The sequence below is a fragment of the Sus scrofa genome, chromosome 2 (assembly GCF_054392235.1).
Source record: "Sus scrofa isolate SSC_HxYL_T2T_F1_AM1 chromosome 2, Sscrofa_HxYL_maternal_Yorkshire_Landrace_v2.0, whole genome shotgun sequence".
In the NCBI taxonomy this organism is placed as follows: domain Eukaryota; kingdom Metazoa; phylum Chordata; class Mammalia; order Artiodactyla; family Suidae; genus Sus; species Sus scrofa.
The window spans coordinates 84,381,517-84,402,180 of record NC_139384.1 but is presented as its reverse complement, the minus strand read 5'-3'; the positions used below and the strand labels follow the sequence as shown (position 1 = coordinate 84,402,180).

At 48.2% G+C, this 20,664-nt stretch overlaps 1 protein-coding gene across 3 annotated transcripts; it reads right to left on the bottom strand.

Moving 5' to 3' along the window:
• Window positions 1-4,220: 4,220 nt before the first annotated feature.
• On the bottom strand, window positions 4,221-18,995 carry ARRDC5 (arrestin domain containing 5). Of its 3 annotated transcripts, none has more exons than XM_085013236.1 (3): window positions 18,665-18,995; window positions 17,123-17,218; window positions 4,221-4,794 (listed from the first exon to the last, which is right to left on the bottom strand). In XM_085013236.1, exons 1-3 carry the CDS (start codon window positions 18,758-18,760, stop codon window positions 4,240-4,242), a joined length of 747 nt encoding a protein of 248 aa, XP_084869362.1. In that variant the 5' UTR covers window positions 18,761-18,995; the 3' UTR covers window positions 4,221-4,239. The 3 variants fall into 3 exon arrangements, with proteins under 3 accessions (XP_084869362.1, XP_020939699.2, XP_084869363.1); XM_021084040.2 differs by having other exon boundaries at window positions 17,123-17,328; window positions 18,665-18,989; XM_085013237.1 differs by having other exon boundaries at window positions 17,123-17,270; window positions 18,665-18,965.
• Window positions 18,996-20,664: the final 1,669 nt, after the last annotated feature.

Here is a 20,664-nt window from a genome sequence, read left to right as displayed (position 1 = left end):
AAGTTCTTCTATAATTGGTGCATGTACTAGCCCTTTTAATCATCTCCAAACTGTAGAGATGAACACTATTCTTCTTTCCATTTTACAGATGGGAAAACTGAGGCCCAGAGAGGAGAAATCCCTTGTCCCACACAGAGGGAAGTAAGGATAGTATAGTGAGGTGGGAAAGAATCTGAGTGCCCCAGCCCCATTCACAGGTGCCCCCCTGCAGCCTGACAACACCCCAGCCATGAGGGGCAGTTGCCAGCTGGCTTGCGATCCATCTCTGGCATTCCTGAAGTGCTCTGTCCTGCCATCTAAAATAAGCAGAGCCCTGAACACTGTTGTTGTAGGTTAACAATCACTTGTTACATATGTAATAAGCTCTCTCGGGTGCTGGGGCAATGCTGGAGCCCTAAGGAGGACTCCCCTGCGGCAACCCCACCTCAGATTCCTCCACACATGGGACAGAGCTGGACAAAGGCCTCTGGAGTGCAAGTGGTCAGGACCAGATGGAGGAAGGCACTGGGACTGGAGAGCCCACTGGAGGGCAAGAAGCATGGCTGGAAGGCTTCCTGGAGAAGGTGGCATTGACTCTACCACTTTGAAGAACACAACCCTTTTGGACCTAGTTCTGGGGATGTGGGGATGGCTCACAGCTGGCCTCCAGAGCCTCAAGAATTCTCAGGTTAAGGACACTAGGGTAAGGAAAATCATTCTCACCCCTCCCCAAAAAAGTCTTTCTGAGTTTTGAGAAGTAGATCAGATGAAGGATACCACCTCAGGGTTGGATCCTTTGGTCCAATTCAAAGGGAAGATCTCATACCCAAAGCAACAGAGGTACCTCCCCACCCTGGCCCAGTAGTGACCCCCTTCAGGGAGCCAGGACCCCCACCCAAGCTGTTTTGGAGATGCCCTAAAAACGTGGATGAAAGTGAGAGATCACTCCCATAAAAAATTTTTTTAAAAGAGAGACTCGGGGAGTTCCTGTTGTGGCTCAGTGGTTAACAAACTGACTAGTATCCATGAGGACTCGGGTTAAGGATCTGGTCTTGCCATGAGATGTGGTGTAGGTCGCAGACGCAGCTCGGATCCAGCGTTGCTGTGGCTGTGGTACAGGCCTGTGGCTGTAGCTCTGATTGGACCCCTAGCCTGGGAACCTCCATATGCCTCAGGTGCAGGCTTAAAAAGACTACCAGGAGTTCCCGTCGTGGCGCAGTGGTTAACGAATCCGACTAGGAACCATGAGGTTGCGGGTTCGGTCCCTGCCCTTGCTCAGTGGGTTAACTATCCGGCGTTGCCGTGAGCTGTGGTGTAGGTTGCAGACGCGGCTCGGATCCCGCGTTGCTGTGGCTCTGGCGTAGGCCGGTGGCTACAGCTCCGATTCGACCTCTAGCCTGGGAACCTCCATATGCCGCGGGAGCGGCCCAAGAAATAGCAACAACAACAACAACAAAACAACAACAGCAAAAAAAAAGACAAAAGACAAAAAAAAAAAAAAAAAGACTACCAAAAAAAAAAAGAGAGAGAGAGAATCAGAAAATAATTAAATATATGCATTCTACCCTCACTGCCCCCCCTCAAAGAAGTTTAATCTAAAACAGTATCTCTGGGCATTCCCATTGTGGCACTGTTGGTTATGAACCTGACTAGTATCCATGAGGATGTGGGTTCGATCCCTGGCCTTGCTCAGTGGGTTAAGGAATTGGCATTGCTATGGGTTGTGGTGTAGGTTGCAGACGCAGCTTGGATCCAGTGTTGCTGTGGCTGTGGTGTAGGCCAGAAGCTGTAGCTCCAATTGGACCCCTAGCCTGGGAACCTCCATATGCCATAGGTGCAACCCTAAAAAGCAAAAAATATATAAAATAAAATAAAAAGTAAAACAGCATCTCTGGAGTTCCCACTGTGGCACAATGAGATCAGCAGTGTCTCTGGGGTCCCAGGATGCAGGTTCGATCCCTAGCCCTGCACAGTGGGTTAAAGGATCTGGTGTTTTCGCAGGTCACAACTTCAGCTCGTATCTGATCCCTGGCCCAGGAACTCCATATGCCACAGGATGGCCAAAAAATAAAATAAGTAAAACAGCATCTCTGCATCTTCCAGGATGCTGGGATGCCACGGGGCCCACCATTCATGTATATATGCCTCCTGTCTGCAAAGTTGATGGAGGCCCCGTGGCAGGTGAGGATTATTTGGTGCAATGGGGGTGCCTGAAGAAATATTTCAGAGTCATTAGCCCAGAAAAACTCTGGCCTATTCCTTCATTCCTGACTACACAGGATGTAGTGGGCCAATGCAGATGCTTTGGGGACCTAATGGAGTTTTAAGATTTAAAGTTGGGGAGTGTGATGGCCTAATTTGTGCAGGGTCTTTTAGTTGCTTAGGGAATCAGATTGCCAGGTAAAATAGAGGGTGCTCAGGAGTTTCCGTCGTGGCTCAGTGGTTAACAAGTCCGACTAGGAACCATGAGGTTGCGGGTTCAATCCCTGGCCTTGCTCAGTGAGTTAAGGATCTGGCGTTGCCGTGAGCTGTGGTGTAGGTCACAGATGTGCTCAGATCTGGTGTTCCTGTGGCTCTCGCATAGGCTGGCGGCTACAGCTCCGATTCGACCCCTAGCCTGGGAACCTCCATATGCCTCAGGAGTGGCCCTAGAAAAAGCAAAAAGACAAAAAAAAAAAAATAGAGGGTGCTCAGTTAAATTGGAATATCAAATAAACAACAAATGATTTTTTTTTTTTCTTTTTAGGGCTGCACCTGTGGCCTATGGAGGTTCCCAGGCTAGGGATCTAATCGGAACTGTAGCCGCCGGCCTACACCTCAGCCTCAGCAATGCAGGATCCAAGCCGCGTCTGCTACCTACACCACAGCTCACGGCAATGCCAGATCCTTAACCCACTGCAGGAGGCCAGGGATCAAACCCGCAACCTCGTGGTTCCTAGTTGGAGTCGTTAACCACTGAGCCACGATGGGAACTCCAACAAATGATTTTTTTAAAGCATAAGTATATCCCAAATATAGTGGGGGGTCATACTTATGCAAAAAAAAAATTGTTCTCAGAGGTCCCTGGTGACCTAGGGGATCTGCTGTTGTCACTGCTGTGGTGTGGGTTCGATCCCTCGCCTGGGAACTTCTGCATGATGTGGCCGAAAAAACTATTGTTCTCCTAAAAGTTGAGCTTAGCTGGGTGTCCTGAATTTCTGTTTGCAGAAAGGATAGAATGTGGAGTCAAGGTCAGGAGTCGGAAGACCCAGGTGCAGGTGAATGCACTGCTTCAGCTGATGGATGGTTGCAAGGTGAAGGCAGAGGAGGAGAGAGGAACAGGAGTATTCCAGGGGAGGTTTTGGAGATTATGGCTTGTTAATGGATACAATGTGGGTGGATGAGACAGCACACCTTGGACTTTTAACCTGAGTGAAATGGGGGCATCCCTGGTGGGGGGTGTGAGCAGAGAAGGGATGTACTTTGACTTGGGTAAGAGGCTGGAGACCCAGCCCAGGGACCCAGCCCAGGGACCCATCCCCATAAATGGCCCCAGCCTGGGTCTCTCCCACCCCCCAGCACTGTTGATATTTGGGTCATTCTCTCTTGGGAGCTGCCCCGGGCACTGTGGGGTGTGGAGCATCCCTGGCCCCACCCACCGGATACCAGGAGCGCCCCCCCCCCCGCATTTCCAAGGAGCAACAGATACAACCAGACTTTGCCAGCATCCTCTGGAGGGCAGGGTCCCAGTTGGGGACCCCTGATCAAGGCACTGTAAGATCCAGCAAAGAGATGGGTCTGGGGTGCTAGATGGTGTGAGGTCTGAGAAGGATTTGTAACTTCCCTTTGTCCTTTCCTAGCATTTAGTGATCTCTCTCTGTCTCCATCTCTATCTCTCTCTCTTTTTTTCTTTTTAAAGCTGTACCTACGTATGTGGAAGTTCCCAGTCTAGGGGTTGAATCGGAGCTGAAACTGCTGGCCTACACCATAGCCACAGCAACTTGGGATCCAAACCTCGTCTGTGACCCCATGGCAACACTGGATCCTTAACCCACTGAGTGAGGCCAGGGATCAAACCCGGATCCTCATGGATACTAGTCAGGTCCTCAATCCACTGAGCCACAGCAGGAACTCCTAGTGATCTCTCTCGGGATGGGAGAAATGAATGCCTGCCTGGCTGGAGCTTGGCAAAGTGCAGGGCACACGCTGCCATGCTCGGACTCATCAGAAGGCCAGTTGTGAAGACAAAGAAAGGCCCTGCCTTAGAGTCTGATAAAGCTTTTAATACGTATTTGTTTGTGCATTTAAATCTGACGATCCATCTGGGCTCTTGGGCAACACCGCCCCCTCCAGCAACCGACAGCTGTCCGCGTCCACAGGGGCACTGGTGATGATGATGGGCACCTTGGCCTTGACACTGGTCAGGGACCAGGGCAGGTGGATGGTGCTGATCAGCTCATAGTGGGTGTTCATGATCTCGTTGTCCCGAGCGCCGCCGCTCACGGACAGCACGGGCGGGAGGTGGAAGGTGCTGACGATCTTGGTGGTGTTGAAGGGCGTGATCTGGGTGTTGGCCTCCTGCCGAAGCAGCTCGCTGCTGTCCACCTTTGAGCGCCGCTCGGCCTTGGGCGTGAAGCCCTCGTACTGCACATGGGCGTAGAGGGCAAAGATGACCGTCCTTATGCACTTGCTCGTCTGGTTGTTGATCTCCGTGGTGAAAATGACCTTCTCTCCCGGCACGAAGGTGTTCTTTTCCATTTGGATTTGCAGGCAGATGGTGCCCTGGCTGCAGCAGTTGTAAGAGATCTTCTTCTCAGCCTCCACAAACAGAGGAATCTAGAAGAGGTTGGACGGGTGGGGGGGGAATGGGGAAGGACAACTGTGAGGGATCCAGGCCAACGAGCCCTGATCATCCATAAGCCTGACCATCCCCAAGTAAGAGGCATTAAGGTGGAATACGAGTCTTGGATTTTGCAGCCCAAAGCTTGGAGTCATCGCTCAGCTTTGCGGTTTAATCACAGCCCTTGACCATTCTGAGTGTCAATTTCCTGGTCTGTGAAATAGACCTGGGAAATCTACAAGACCCTGGCTTTATCCCCAGCTCCATGAGTCCCTTGCTGTGTGACCTTGAACCTGTGGCTCAACTTCTCTGAGCCTTAGTTTCCTGAAAGGCAGGGAATGTCTTAGAGTTTAAACCCAAGGCCTAGGGCTTGCCCAAGTAGCTCAGACTTAAGGAGACTTACGGGCTTTGAATCATGAAAAGAAAACTGTAGCGCTGAAATTTTGTAACACGTTTAATTAAAAGCCTCAAAATGCAGCTTTTATAATATTGAGTCAGCTGCTAGATTGCAATAAAATCACATATACATAATATTTAATGGGTGACCTGGATAACATTTGACTCTTTATTTGTGGATACTACTTTAAAAGATTTGATGTGATGTGGGGTGGGCTTACAATGATTCCCTCTCCACTTTTGCTGACTTCCTGTGTCTGCTTCCAGAGGAACTTGATACTTGCGCGTGTGTGTGTGTGTGTGTGTGTGTGTGTGTAAGTGTGCCCACATGTGTTTTCCTTTTAAGTATGAGACAGAGAGTAGTGTAATAAATACTAAATACTTCCAAACTCCCTTCCCATTCCGTGTTGGGGACATCAAGTTGGTAACTTGAAATTGGATATTGATTGGTATCTTGAAATACTCATGATGGGAATATTTACACCGTGGAAATTGGCAAAGATTACAGATCAAGGCTGCCCTGTACCCTAGCTGATTCTTGACCATTTACCAGCATACCTAGTACCCGTTTTATCAGAATGAAGGTTGTCTCTCAATTGGGTTATATCTCTCTTCACTAAGGAAATAAAATATCAGGAGTTCCTGTCATGATGCACTGGAAACGAATTCGACTAGGAACTATGAGGTTTCGGGTTGGATCCCTGGCCTCGCTCAGTGAGTTAAGGATCTGGCATTGCAAAGCACTGTGGTATAGGTCGAAGATGTGGTTCAGATCCTGCGTTGCTATGGCTGTGGTGTAGGTCGCAGCTGTAGTTCTGAATGAACCCCTAGCCTGGGAACCTCCATGTGCCATGGGTGCACCCCCCCCCCAAAAAAAAAGCAGAGATCTAGTTGAAGCCCCTGTGCACCCCTCCCCAGAGCCATTCCCCATTCTTCCTCCATGGAAGTAACCACTATCCTGAATTTGGGGTTTATCATATCTATGCAATGAAAAAAAAAAAAAAAACTCTTCAAATATCTGGTGTTGTCACTGTGGCAGCTTGGGTGGCTGCTGTGGCCCAGGTTCTATCCCTGGCCCCGGACTTTCTTCATGCCAAAAACACCCCACAAAGAACGAGCAAACAAACAAAACCTCTTAAATGTTATTAGGAAGTATAGCTCAAATATAGAAACCCCCAAGAAGCAATGTATAACTTTGTGAGTTATTATAAGGCCCACTCTCTCATAACCTCCACCCACGTCGAGAAGTAGAATTTTGCTGGTTTTTCTCCAAAGTCGCTCACTTGTGCTCAGCCCCACCCCCCACCCCAAAGGGCAACTATTCTGAATTTTATAGTAATCACTTTCTTGTACCTACACATTTATTCTTTTACTACATACATGTGGGGACCTAAACAAGACATGTTGATCTAGAAAAAAGGTGGGGCACGCATAATAGAACAAGTTCACCTGTATCTTCCAGGCCAGTTTAAGAAATCAAACATTATTACCAATTCAACTGAAATCTTGTGGATTCCATGTGTTTTGCCTCTTTGTTCCCAGTCCTTCTCTGAACAGGTAGCCATCAACAGAATTTGGCATTTGGCATTCTCACGCAAACATTTATATTGTTTAGGGAGACATCTATTTGCAGTCGAAGTATACAGTACTGTTTTATAAATTTGAAGGCCTTAAATAAATCAAGTTTTAGGAATTCCCATTGCAGCTCAGCAGAAATGAACCCAACTAGTGTCATGAGGATGCGGGTTTAATCTCTGGCCTTGCTCAGTGGGTTAAGGATCCGGCATTGCTGAGAGCTGTGGTGTAGTTTTCAACTGCAGCTCAGATCTCTTGTTGCTGGGGCTGTGATGTAGGCCAGCAGCTGTAGCTCCGATTTGACCTCTGGCCTAGGAACCTCCATATGCCGAAAAAGCAAATAAATAACTAACTAAAGAAAGTTTTATAGGTTTTCCAGCAACTTGCTTTTCTAGCATTACGTTCTATGACATTCTGTATTTGAAAGGCACTCATGTTGCTGCCTATCATTCTGATTTATTGGTTTTCATGATGGCAATAGAGTATGAAACAAAATAGGTTATCTACCCCCCCCATGCTGGACAATTATATTGTTTCCATGTGTTTTATATCATAAAAGAGCTAGAAAGTGCGTTGTGAAGACACTCTTCTTGGGCTCACACATAAGAAAGAGTTGCTCTACCAAAGAAGATATACAGGTGGCCAACGGGCACATAAAAAATGCTCAACATCTCTAATCCAAGCAATGCAAATCAAAACCACAATGAGCACCTCACACCTGTTAGAATGGCTATCATCAAAAAGTCTACAAATAACAAATGTTGGTAAGGATGTGGAGAAAAGAGAACACTCACACACTGCTGGTGGGCATGTAAATGGGTGCAACCACTAAGGAAAACAGTATAGAGTTTCCTCAAACAACTAAAAATAGAACTATATGATCCAGCAGCTCCACCCTTGGGTATATAGCCAAAGAAAATGAAAACACTAGTTCAAAAAGATACATGCAGGAGTTCCCGTCGTGGCGCAGTGGTTAACGAATACGACTAGGAACCATGAGGTTGCAGGTTCGGTCCCTGACCTTGCTCAGTGGGCTAACGATCTGGCGTTGCCGTGAGCTGTGGTGTAGGTTGCAGACGCGGCTCGGATCCTGCGTTGCTGTGGCTCTGGCGTAGGCCAGTGGCTACAGCTCCGATTCGACCCCTAGCATGGGAACCTCCATATGCTGAGGGAGCGGCCCAAAGAAATAGCAAAGACAAAAAAAAAAAAAAGATACATGCATCCCAATATTTATAGTAGTATGATTTACAGTAACTAAGATGATTGTAAGCAACTGAAGTGTCCTCAACAGATGAATGGATGAAGAAGATGTGGTGTATACACACACACACACACACACACACACACACACACACACGGGAATACTACTCATCCATTAAAAGAAGGAAATTCTGTTATTTTCAGCAATGTGGCTGAACCTAGAGGGTAGTTCGACAGAGAAAAGACAGATATTCTATATTATCACTTAAATGTGGAATCAAAAGGAACAAAACAAATGCATGTATATAACAAAACAGAAAAAGACTCACAGATGTAGAGAACAAACCAGTGGTTACCAGTGGGGAGAGGCATGGTAGGGGGTGGGAAGTAAGAGACACAAACTACAATGTATAAAGAAAATGAGGAACAAAGGATACAGTATACAACACAGGGAATGTGGCCATTATTTTGCAATAACTTTTTTTTTTTTTTACTGCTCTGCAGCATATGGAGCTCATGAGCAAGGGATCAGATCCAAGTCACAGCCGCGAACAAGCTACAGCTGTGGCAACGTCACATCCTTAACCTATTGTGCCAGGCCTGGTATTGAACCTGTGTCCCAGCGCTCCCAAGATGCTGCTGATCCCATTGCACCACATTGGGAGCTCCTATTCTGTAGTAACTTTCAATGGGGTATAATCTATAAAATTTTTTTTTTCTTTTTATACCACACCTGCTGCATATGCAAGTTCCCAGACTAGGAGTCAAATCGGAGCTGCAGCTGGGGCCTTATACCACAGCCACAGCAATGCTGAATCAGAGCTGCATCTGCAACCTACACTGCAGCTTGGGGCAAAGCCTGATCCTTAACCCACTGAGCGAGGCCAGGGATCAAACCTGCATCCTGGAGTAGCTGTTTTGGCTCAGCACAAACAAGCTCGTCTAGTATCCATGAGGACTCAGGTTTGATGCCTGGCCTCACTCAGTGGATTAAGGATCTGGTGTTGCCATAAGCTGTGGTTGCAGACATGGCTCAGATCCTATGTTGCTGGTAATTCTGTTTTCCTTATTCAATACCATTGTATCAGTCCTGCACACTGATTTTGCAAAAGCAAAGTTTATTGCAACCACCGCTACAGCTCCAACTTGACCCCTAGCCTGGGAAATTCCATATGCCACTGGAGCAGCCCTAAAAAGACAAAAAAAAAAAAAAAAAAGAAAGAAAAAAAAAAAAGAAAGAAAGACAGACAGACACAGACAGTCAGACAGACAGACTCCAAAAGTCCTGGCATCCTCACAGAGACACCATTGGGTCCTTAACCCACTGAGCCATAATGGGAACTCCTAATCTATAAAAACATTGAATCACTATGTTACACACCTGAAACTAATACTGTAAATCAACTATACTACAGTAATAATAATAATAATAATAATGAGTTGCTCTAGAATTTTTCTTTTGAAAAAAATCAAGACTTGAAATTCTTTCTGTTAAGAGCTGGGATAATAAATTTTTTAGACTTTGTGGGCTACATACAATATTTGTCATATATTATTATTATTTTTTTTGTCTTTTTTTTTTTTTGCTATTTCTTTGGGCCGTTCCCACGGCATACGGAGGTTCCCAGGCTAGGGGTCGAATCGGAACTGCAGCCCCCGGCCTACGCCAGAGCCACAGCAACGTGGGATCCGAGCCGCATCTGCAACCTACACCACAGCTCACGGCAACGCCGGATCGTTAACCCTCTGAGCAAGGGCAGGGATTGAACCCGCGACCTCATGGTTCCTAGTCGGATTCGTTAACCACTGCGCCACGACGGGAACTCCTGTCATATATTATTTTTTAAACCACAACTCATAGTTAAAATGTAAATTTTAACATTGTGGCAGAAAACACAAATCTCTATGTCCATCTACATCTAGATCTATGATAGGGAAATGTTTCATGATATAATGCTTATCCTTGCTATATGCCTGCTAACAATTCCCACGCTACTCTATTCTATTTAATCTATTTGTTTAAAAAGTGTTGGTTGGACCCTCTGAATTGATTTTTCTATTATTTCTAGCCTACTTACTCTATTCTATTATTTTGTTTTATATAAAACAAAAATGTCGTAACTCACGATAGTAGTTTTTTCTGGTAATTCTGTTTTCCTTATTCAATACCATTGTAGTCAGTCCTACACACTGATTTTGCAAAAGCAAAGTTTATTGCAACCACCGCATTTATGCTTTCTGACATACATGGCATGCAGAGGTTCCCTGGACTAGGGATCGAACCCTCGCCACAGCTGTGACCAGAGCCACAGCAGTAATGATGCTGGATCTTTTACCCACTGAGCCATGAGGGAACTCCACTATTCTATTCCTTCATTTAAAAAACCGAATTGCAGAAGTTCCCATTGTGGCTCAGTGGTTAACGAATCTGACTAGGAACCATCAGGTTGCGTGTTCGATCCCTGGCCTCGCTCAGTGGGTTAAGGATCCAGCGTTGCCGTGAGTTGTGGTGTAGGTTGCAGATGAGGCTTGGATCCTGCATTGCTGTGGCTCTGGCATGGGCAGTGGCTGCAGCTCCAATTAGACCCCTGGCCTGGGAACCTCCATATGCCGCAGGAGCAGCCCAAGAAATGGCAAAAAGACAAAAACAAAAAACAAAAAAAACCCCTGAATTGCAGCCCACCAAATGGACTTTCTCTGATATTTTCTAGTCTACTTATTTTATTCTCTATCCTATTTTCCTATTTTATATTAAAAACAACAATGTGTGGAGTTCCCGTCGTGGCACAGTGGTTAACGAATCCGACTAGGAACCATGAGGTCGCGGGTTCAATCCCTGCCCTTGCTCAGTGGGTTAAGGATCCGGTGTTGCTGTGAGCTGTGGTGTAGGTTGCAGATGCGGCTCAGATCCCGCATTGCTGTGGCTCTGGCGTAGGCCGGTGGTTATAGCTCTGATTCGACCCCTAGCCTGGGAATCTCCATATGCCTCAGGAGTGGCCCTAGAAAAGGCAAAAAGACAAAAAGAAAAAAGAAAAAGTGTGCAATCCACAAAATTGACTATTTCTGATATTTTCCATTTTGGGCTTGCCTATTCTTTCCTTTTGTAAAAATATGCTTTGCAACCTGCTAAATGGATTTTGTACCCCACTAATGTGTCCTGACCCAAGATTTGAAAAACACTGCTCTAGGTCCAATGCATTTCCTCTTGGAGACCTCAGGCCAACCCCTGACCCCTTCAACCTCACCTCCTGCCCTCTGCCTCTGGCCCTTGCTTATCTTTAGCCTTCCCAAGCTTTCCCTCCTCTTGGAAGGCTAATGGCAGGCCATTTCATTCTAAATCCCTCCAGTCTTATTCGAAAATTCAAAATGCGTGTGCGTTAGGATCCCAGGGCATTAAAAGACTTGCTGCCCTAACTTGAGACCAAGCAGGCAGTTCTGTCCTTGTCCTGAAGGAGGAGCTGGAAGCCATCAGCAATGGCCCAACAGAGACCCCCCAACACCAAGCCAGATGGGATGGCCAAAGGGCCCTGATGCCCAAGAATGTTGGGGTGCCAACTCAACACTGGTTTTTCGTACCTGGGAGTTTCTTGGGACCCCCATATTCCTTTGGCATAGAGGAAACTTTGGGGGGATTCATTCATTCAACTAGTGTTCGATTGCATCAATTTAGTGCCAAGTTCAAGAAAAACCCACAACAGAGAAGACCAGCCCAGTCCCTGCTATGGTTAGGAAGATACACATATAACATGTTCCGTTTCTTCTTTTTTATTTTGCTGTGCCCCCAGCACGCAGAAATTCCCAGGCCAGGGATCAAATCCCCATCATAGCAGTGACCTGAGCCACTGCAGTGACAGGGCGAGCTTCTTTATCCGCTAGGCCACCCAAGGGGCTCCCATAAGTGTTACTTTTCTTTTTCTTTCTTTCTTTTTTTTTTTTTTTTTTGTCTTTTTGCCTTTTCTAGGGCCGCTCCCGCGGCATATGGAGGTTCCCAGGCTAGGGGTCGAATCGGAACTGTAGCTGCCGGCCTGTACCACAGCCACAGCAACATGGGATCCGAACCACATCTGTGACCTACACCACTGCTCACGGCAATGCCGGATCCTTAACCCACTGAGCGAGGCCAGGGATCGAACCCACAACTTCATGGTTCCTAGTCGGATCCATTAACCACTGCGCCAAGACAGGAACTCCTCTATGTTTTACCTTTTGAGGAACAACTTCCCACAGCAGTTGCCCCGTTTTACATTCCCGCCAGCCATGTACAATGATTCTAATTTTCCCACGTCCCCTCCCCTCTGTGTACCTTTAACATTTTTAAAGACGAGACCCACTGCCTCTTCCAACAGGTAGTACCACTGGGTAGAGGGCTTGTCCCAAAGGCCTTTCCCAACCATCAAGTCTGAGGGTGTCCCCCACCTCGACTCCCCTTATCTCATCCCCCTGCCACAGTCTCATCACTGTCCCTACCAGAAAATTAACACTTGGAATTCCCGTCATGGCTCAGTGGTTAACGAATCTGACTAGGAACCATGAGGTTGTGGGTTCGATCCCTGGCCTTGCTCAGTGGGTTAAGGATCCGGCATTGCCGTGAGCAGTGGTGTAGGTCACAGATGCGGCTCAGATCCCGAGTTGCTGTGGCTGTGGTGTAGGCCGGCAGCTACAGCTCCAATTAGACCCCTAGCCTGGGAACCTCCATATGCCTCAGGAGTGGCCCTAGAAAAGGCAAAAAGACAAAAAAAAAAAAAAAAAAAAAAAAAAAGTAAAACATAGAGTTACCATTGGACCCAGTAATTCTGCTCGTGGATATCTGCCGAAGAAAAATGAAAACTTTTTTTTTTTCATGGCCACGCCCGCAGCATACGGAAGTTCCTTAACCTACTGTGCCAGGCCAGGGATCAAACCTGAGCCTCTGCAAAGGCAATGCCAGATCCTTAACTCCCTATGCCACAGCAGGAACCACAAGAAATGAAAACTTACTTTCACCCTAAAACTTGGATGCTTGTAACAGGGTAATTCGTAATAGCCAAGGCATGGAAACAACCCAGTGTCCATCAACAGATGAACAGATACCCAAAATGTAGTCCATCCTTGCAAAGGAATATGATTCATCCTTAAAAAGGAACAAAGCAGTGACATATACAACATAGATGAGCCTTGAAATCGCTATATTCAGTGGAATAAGCCAGGCACAAAAGGCCCACATAGTGTATAATGACACTTCTATGAAGTGTCCAGACCAGGCAAATCCACAGGGACAGAGGGTGAATCGATGGTGGCCAAGGGCTATGGGGGCGGGGGTAGGGAGGCTTGGGGGTGACAGCTAAGGAATGCAAGATTTCTTTGGGGGGTAATAAAAGTGTTCTAAAACTGATGGTGGTGAGGGCTGCAAACCTCTGAGAACACACCAGGAGCCACTAAAGTGGAGGAGTTCCCATTGTGGCTCAGTGGTAACATACCTGACTAGTATCCATGAGGACATAGATTCAATCCCTGGCCTCACTCAGTGGATTAAGGATCCAGAGCTGTCCTGAGCTGTGGTGTAGGTCGCAGACGAGGCTCAGATCTGGCATTGCTATGGCTGTGGCGTAGGCTGGCGGTTGCAGCTCCAATTTGACCCCTAGCTTGGGAACTTCCATATGCTGCGGGTGTGGCCCTAAAAAGACAACAAAAAGGGGGGGGGTGTCATTGAGCTGGACACTTTATTTATTTATTTACTTTGTCTTTTGTCTTTTTAGGGCTGCACCTGTGGCACATGGAGATTCCCAGGCTAGGGGTCGAATCAGAGCTGCAGCCACCGGCCTACACCACAGTCACAGCACTGCAGGATCTGAGCCGAATCTGCAACCTACACCACAGCTCACAGCAACGCCGGATCCTTAACCCAGTGAGCAAGGCCAGGGATCGAACCCGCCACCTCATCGTTGCTAGTCAGATTCATTTCCACTTCGACACGATGGGAATTCCTGAGCTGGACACTTTAAAGGGGGTAAATTAGAAGGTATGTGAATTTATCTCAGTAAAGACTTAAAAAAAAAAAAAAAAAAAGCTGAAGGGGAAACGTTTCTCTCCTCCCCTGTTCCCCTCCCAGGAGGCAGGATCTGTTGTGAGTTTCTGCGGTCTCTGGAAAGAGACGTTTGTTTGTTACACCTGCAAGGAAGTTCTGTGCATTTCTTGTTTTTACCACCAACGGTGCAAACTACACTTGCTGTTCTGAACTTTGCTTTATTCAGTCAACCCAGTCGATTGGAGGTGCCAATAATGGAGAGCTGCCTTGTTCTCTCTTTGTCTATCTTTCTCTCTTCGCTGTATCTGTAGAGTTCACCTCTGCCTGTGTACTGCTACTTTAATTCCCTTAGCAACAAACATTTAAGCTGTTTCCAATTTCTTACCACTACAGACAGTGCAGTGAGAGGTCACTTCACACACCTGAAAAAATAGGGGGAGGAGAATTTTCTAGAAGGATAAAATGGCTGGGGCAAAGTGCACGTTCCTTTGAATTGGGATAGATAGGACTAAATTGCCCTCTGTGGGGGTTGTTCTTCGAGCCATCAGCAGTGCAGGTGACCAAAGACGTGGCTTCTGAGCAAAGATCTGAAGGATAAGTGGGAAGGATAGGAAGGTCATATCACAGTGTTCTGGGCAGAGGGCACAACCTGTGCAAAGGCCCTGGGGCATGATTGTGCCTGACCTATTGGAGGAACAGCAGAGTGAATGAGGCAGAGGGGGACAGAGGGAGGAGAGGTGAGCAGAGAGGGGAGAGGGGTGGCAGGTTGTGCAGGGCCTTGTGGGCCGAAGGGAGGAACCAGGTTTTTACCCCAGGGGAGGTGGGAGCTCTGGAGGGCTGTGGGCAGAGGAGGGCAGGGCCTGACTCCCTTCAGCGCTCTGAGAAGGACAGAAGCCTACTGGGGGTCGCCTCCACCCTGACCCATCAGCTCCTACCCTCACTGTGCCCCCTATAATCTGATTAAAACTGTATCGAGTAGTTGAAAAAACACAATATTAAAAAAAACAAAACAAAAAACGATATATTCTTACTCTCAAAATGTATATGGGAATTCTCTTGTGGTGTAATGGGTTGCAGATCCAGGATTGTCATTGCAGTGGCTCAAGTCGCTGCTGTGGCGTGGGTTCAATCCCTGGCCAGGGAACTTCTGCATGCTGTAGGCGTGGCCCCCAAAAAAACCCCCAAAAAGCATATCTGTAATAACTCCCTATGCTGATCTAATAGTGATTTTAGCTCTTCCCACTTACCAGGCATCTCCTGTGTGTAGACATTGTGCTGAGCGCTTTGCAGCACTTATAAGCATCCACTGAGGGAGGTAATATTATTATTTTTTAAAATTGTTTTTGTCTTTTTAGGGCCGCACCCATGGCATATGGAGGATATGGAGGTTCCTAGGCTACAGATTGAATTGGAGCTGTAGCCGCTGGCCTATGCCACAGCCACAGCAATGCCAGATCTGAGCCGTGTCTGCAACCTACACCATAGCTCATAGCAACACCAGATCCTTAACCCGCTGAGCGAGGCCAGGAATCGAACCCACATCCTCATGTATCCTAGTCAGGTTCGTTTCCGCTGAGCCATGACAAGAACTCCAGTATTATGAGTATTATTATTCCCATTGTACAGATTAGGACAATTGAGGCTCCAGGAGGTGCCAGTAACTGCCCAAGGCCATTAGCTATTGCAGTGTCTGGCGGCAGAGATCTTAAGCCAGATCTGATCCTCACCAGCATTTTGCCCCAATTCCTGACTTGTGCTCCCTGAACTTTTGCTCTCAATGGAGGGCCAGAGAAGGGGCAGAGCCTGCTCAAGATCACACAGGGGGCAGGTGCCCAAGTGGGTCTGGAGCTTAAGTCTGCTCTCCTCTGATCCACCCCCCTGGAGCCCTCCCCTGAGGTCAGCTGGGCTAGAGATGAGCCGTATTGCACAGAGAAGACTACGGGTGGCAACAGAAGCAGTGACAACATTTGTGGCAGGGGCATGAATACTCTGCCCTCCCTCCCCAGGCTTGCATGAAGTCCACTCACTGCTCCTTTGGAGACCTGGGGACAGGCAGCATCTTGATGCCCATTCAACAGATGAGGAAATGGAGGCACAGAGAGGCCACAGCGCTTGCAGAGAATCACACGGCAGGGAGGTGGGGACACTGGGTTTTTTGGGGTTTTTTTGGGTTTTTTTTGTGGGTTTTTTGTTTGTTTGTTTGTTTTTGCTTTTTAGGGCCACACCTGAAGCATATGAAAGTTCCCAGGCTAGGGGTCCAATCAGAGCTGCTGCAGCTGCTGATCTACACCAAAGCCACAGCAACGCGAGATCCGAGCTGCGTCTGCAACCTGCACCACAGCTCACGGCAATGCTGGATCCTTAACCCACTGAGCGAGGCCAGGGATGGATCCTAGTTGGAATTCATCTCTGCTGAGCCACTATGGGAACTGCCTTTTCTTTTCTTTTTTTTTTTTTTTAATTTTTTTGATGCTAGGATTTTAACTGGGATCTCAAAAACAAAAATGCCAGCCCTCTCAGCCACCAAACTCTGATGACAAATGAGGCCCAGGGAGGTGAAATGACTTTGGCCAAGGAAACTCCACCCTTCCTAACTTCCGCCTTTGCACCTGGCCTTCAGAAGCCATCCAAAAACCACCTCTGCTCAGGTGACCGATGCCACAAGGCCCTTCCTTCTCCCCAGGGACAGAGGCCACCCCCTTTCCTTGCTTCTTTCTGGGGGGCACCATCTTCATTATCAAAGTTCCTGGGGAGTCACCGAGGGCCCAGGACTCCGTCTCACTCAGGGGGTCACAGCAGAACCCCTACTGTGGGGTCAAGGGCATTTGGGGCCGAGGTCATTCTCTCTGTGGGGTGCTGAGCAGCATCCCTGGCCCCCATCCCCTTGATTCCACTAGTTCCCTCCCCAGTTGTGACAACCACAACTGTCCCCAGACATCTCCCAGGCAGAATCACCTGGGTTGAGAGCAGCTGGCTGAGTTCCTGCCCTGGTTTCTGATTCACCTTTTGTGAAATCACTGGGCCGGAAGAACAGCCAACACCTTGCCTTCTTCCGGGTTGGGGCCTTCTCTGTCCCTTGTCTGCCCGCCTCCCCCTATTCCCAGGAGCTTTGAAGACAAGCCTTAGCCCTGCTCCTCCCGCATCACTACCTGCGATGGGTTTTCTGCGTGGAAATCCGAAGTCCCTTGAATCAACAAGTACATTCTCTTCTTGGCTAGAATGTGCTCCCGACCCATGCAGGAGGCCTGAACGAAGTAAAAGACGTGGCATATTTTGCTGGTGAAGGTAGAAGGGAGCCTGGGAGGTAAGTTGAAATGGAAGTCAAAGGTGTGGCTGCCTGCACTTAACCAATTATCTGAAAGCAAAACACACCGATGCCATCAGAAGGTTCTAGAATCTCTTTTTCTTTTTTTTTTTTTTCCCCTTCTCTTTATTTATTGTTTTGGCAGGGAGCTTGTTCTAGGCCTGGCCTGTCTGTCCCTGAGCTTGGCTGAGCTCTATGCTTTTAGGGATCAAAAAAGCCCAGGGCCAGAAATATTAGGCTGGAGCTGGGCTGAAGAGGGATGGCCTAGGTGGGTGATGGCAGCTGGGGTGATTACCCCAAGCCACCAACTGGGACTTGCTTGCCCCCAGCTGTGTGCTTAGGAACCTGGAAGCGCAGCCTGCAGGATTTGGACACACATTCATTCAACAAACATATCTTGGGTCCCTACCATGTTCTAGAGGCTATTTTAGGCTGTGTGTGTACAGCAGAGCCCAAAGCAGGCAAATCTCTGCACTGGCAGAGCTTGGCCTTCCGTGCACAGCATACAGTAGGTGCTTGGTATTTGTTGATTGGCTGAGTGATGACTGAGGTGAGGGAGGGGAAGCATTTCTCCCAAACTCTCTTATTACCGTGTCTTCCTTGCCTGATGGCAACCTCAGTGACACCAGGGACCCTGTCTGTGTTGTTCGCTGTTGCATCCCCAGCACCTGGCCCAGTTGTTGAGCACAGTGGGTGCTTAATGCATGTTTGTGAAGAAAATGAATGGCCTGATTTTGGGCTTGAGGTGGATGTCTCTCGGGGGAAATGATGCTTCTCTTGGAAATTGGGGAGGTGTTCCCTGATGCCGTGGATGGTGTGGGGGTTGGGGGTGCGGGGGCAGGTGGTGGAGGGGGGAGTGTTTCAATTGAAAAAACTAACACCTATCAAGCCCTTACTGTATGCACCCATGCCCTGCCCCTTCTGAGCCCTCTGCATGCCATTAAATCATTAGGTCCTCAAGACAATCTTAGGAGGCAGGACTTTTCCTTATTCCCATTTTCCAGATGGGTTCACTGGGACCCAGAGAGATGACCCATTGCTGAGTATTGCTGCTGTCCCTTCCTTAGATATCTGCAAGGGAGGTACCCTTTCTGTCACCAGATCTGAACTTGGTAGTCACCTCTTCAGAGAGACCTGCCTGGACAACTCTATCTAAAATAAAATTTTGTTCAGCCAAGCATTGGCCAAGCGTTCTGCTCAATTGTGGAATACCTGGAAACATCTCCATGACATGTAGTTCCCTGGCAGCTCAGGCTCCCTGATGACTGTCTAGAATTTTGATCTGAACCGGGGCGGGGGGGGCGTTGTTGACTGCCTAACAGATGTGTTTACCTTCCAGACCCAGGTTCCTATTCTGGCTAAGGCTGGCTGCTGGCCTCGTCCTTACCCTCCACTGGGAATGTCTTTGTCTTGTGCACGTAGTCAGCTTTGTTGTTGCAAATAACATCTCGGCTATAATCCCGGGATGCTCCAGTTTCTTCATTCCACTCCACGTAACCTCTTCCCACGAGCTCCACCTTCACTATGGGGTCCACCAGGGTACTGTTCAGGGTTAGGACTACCTGCCCTTTTATGCTGGAGCCAGCCAGGTAGACCGCATCCTTGGGCAGCACTAATTCAATCGACTTCACCACAGACATGGGGGGTTGGGGTGGTGGAGAAACATCCTCCCCCCTCCCCCATGTCACCGAGATTCCGGGTTCCTTGGCCACAGTGAGGTCACCTGTCTGTGACATCATCCAGCCAGGATTCGGGGAAGGGGTTCCCAATGACCAAGATGGGAGGCAAGGTTGTTGTCTGGGGGCGGGTGGCAGCTTGGGAATCCCCAAATCTTCATTGTTTCCGGAAACGGTAGCCCGAGCTCTTTTTCGTAGGAGATAACAAACAAGAAAACAGCATGATCCCAACATTCCTGCCAAATAGAGAACACCTGTCACCCTGCCAGAGGCCACTCTTGTGAGGCAGACATTATGGGCTCCGTTAACAGATGGAGAGGCACAGGGGAGGAGCCTCGAGGTATTTTCTGTCCCGTCAAAGTTCCCCTAAGTGTGGCATGTGCACCCTTTGGGGCTCACACATTGATGCTGGGTCTTATGCAAACACTCGTTTTCATTTTAATGGCTCTCTATTTATACTAGTCTGTGTTGGCAGGCAAAGGATAGCTATGGCCAGAACATGGAATCTCAGAGCACTGCATGCCCCACTAAATATGGACACCATCTCCCCTCATAGCTAACATTTGTCTTTATGCCGGCATCTCTTCCATTGGATGCAAATTCCTGCTAGGGCAGAACTTTTTTTTTTTTTTTTTTGTCTTTTTGCTATTTCTTTGGGCCGCTCCCGTGGCATATGGAGGTTCCCAGGCTAGGGGTCGAATTGGAGCTGTAGCCCCCGGCCTACGCCACAGCCACAGCAACGCGGGATCCAAGCTGTGTCTGCAACCTACACCACAGCTCACGGCAACGCCGGATCATCAACCCACTGAGCAAGGGCAGGGACCGAACCTCAACCTCATGGTTCCCAGTTGGATTCGTCAACCACTGCGCCAAGACAGGAACTCCACATTTTTTTTTTTTTTAAATTGGGGCCACACCTGCTGTGGCCTATGGACGTTCCCAGGCTAGGGGTCTAATTGGAGCTGCAGCTGCCAACCTACACCATAGCCATAGTAATGCCAGATCCAAGCCGCATCTGCGACCTATGCCACAGCTTTCGGCAACCCGGGATCCTTAACTCACTGAACGAGGCCAGGGATCGAACCCACATCCTCATGAATACTAGTCAAGTTTTTAACCCATTGAGCCACCAAGGGAACTCCTGGGGCAGGATTTTAACTGCTGGACCCAAGGCCTGGTTCAGACAAGTCTGTTGAATGATTTAATAACCGTTGCATGCATATCCTTTTGCAAAAGGGAAATTGAGGCCCTCTGCACCCTAGTGGTTTATTCCTGTTGCCTGATTTGCACGTGGGCCGGTGAAATTAGGACACTGGAGCAGAAGAGGTGCTAGGAAGTGTCCATTCTCCAGGCTCCGCCAGGCCTCATTTACTGTCTTTGTTGTATATCGCTTTATTTGATGTGATGTCTTTAGTGGACATCACCACCTTGTTTTCCCAACCGGTTTGCAAGCTTCTTTTGGAAATGCTTGGCATGGTCTCTTATTCGAGGTTGTTAACTGACCTAAGCAACCCCTCTGACTTTTTCAAAATGACTAGAGAAATGGGGCCCTGTGTCACCACCCCTCAATGGCTTTTCTGCAGGGAAAGCCAGACACCCTTCTTTTTTGTTTTGTTTTGTTTGCTTGCTTGCTTTTTAAGGCCACACCTGCAGCATATGGAGGTTCCCAGGCTAGGGGTCAAATTGGAGCTACAGCTGCTGGCCTACACCA

What these genes read in the sequence shown, in the direction of transcription:
- ARRDC5 (XM_021084040.2), bottom strand. Translation starts at nt 18,917, where the DNA reads ATGTCTGTGGTGAAGTCGATTGAATTAGTGCTGCCCAAGGATGCGGTC. An exon ending in AAAGACATTCCCAGTGGAGG is followed by an intron (nt 17,329 to 18,664) that starts GTAAGGACGAGG and finishes TTTTGCTTTCAG; the next exon opens with ATAATTGGTTAAGTGCAGGC. An exon ending in ACGCAGAAAACCCATCGCAG is followed by an intron (nt 4,795 to 17,122) that starts GTAGTGATGCGG and finishes AACCTCTTCTAG; the next exon opens with ATTCCTCTGTTTGTGGAGGC.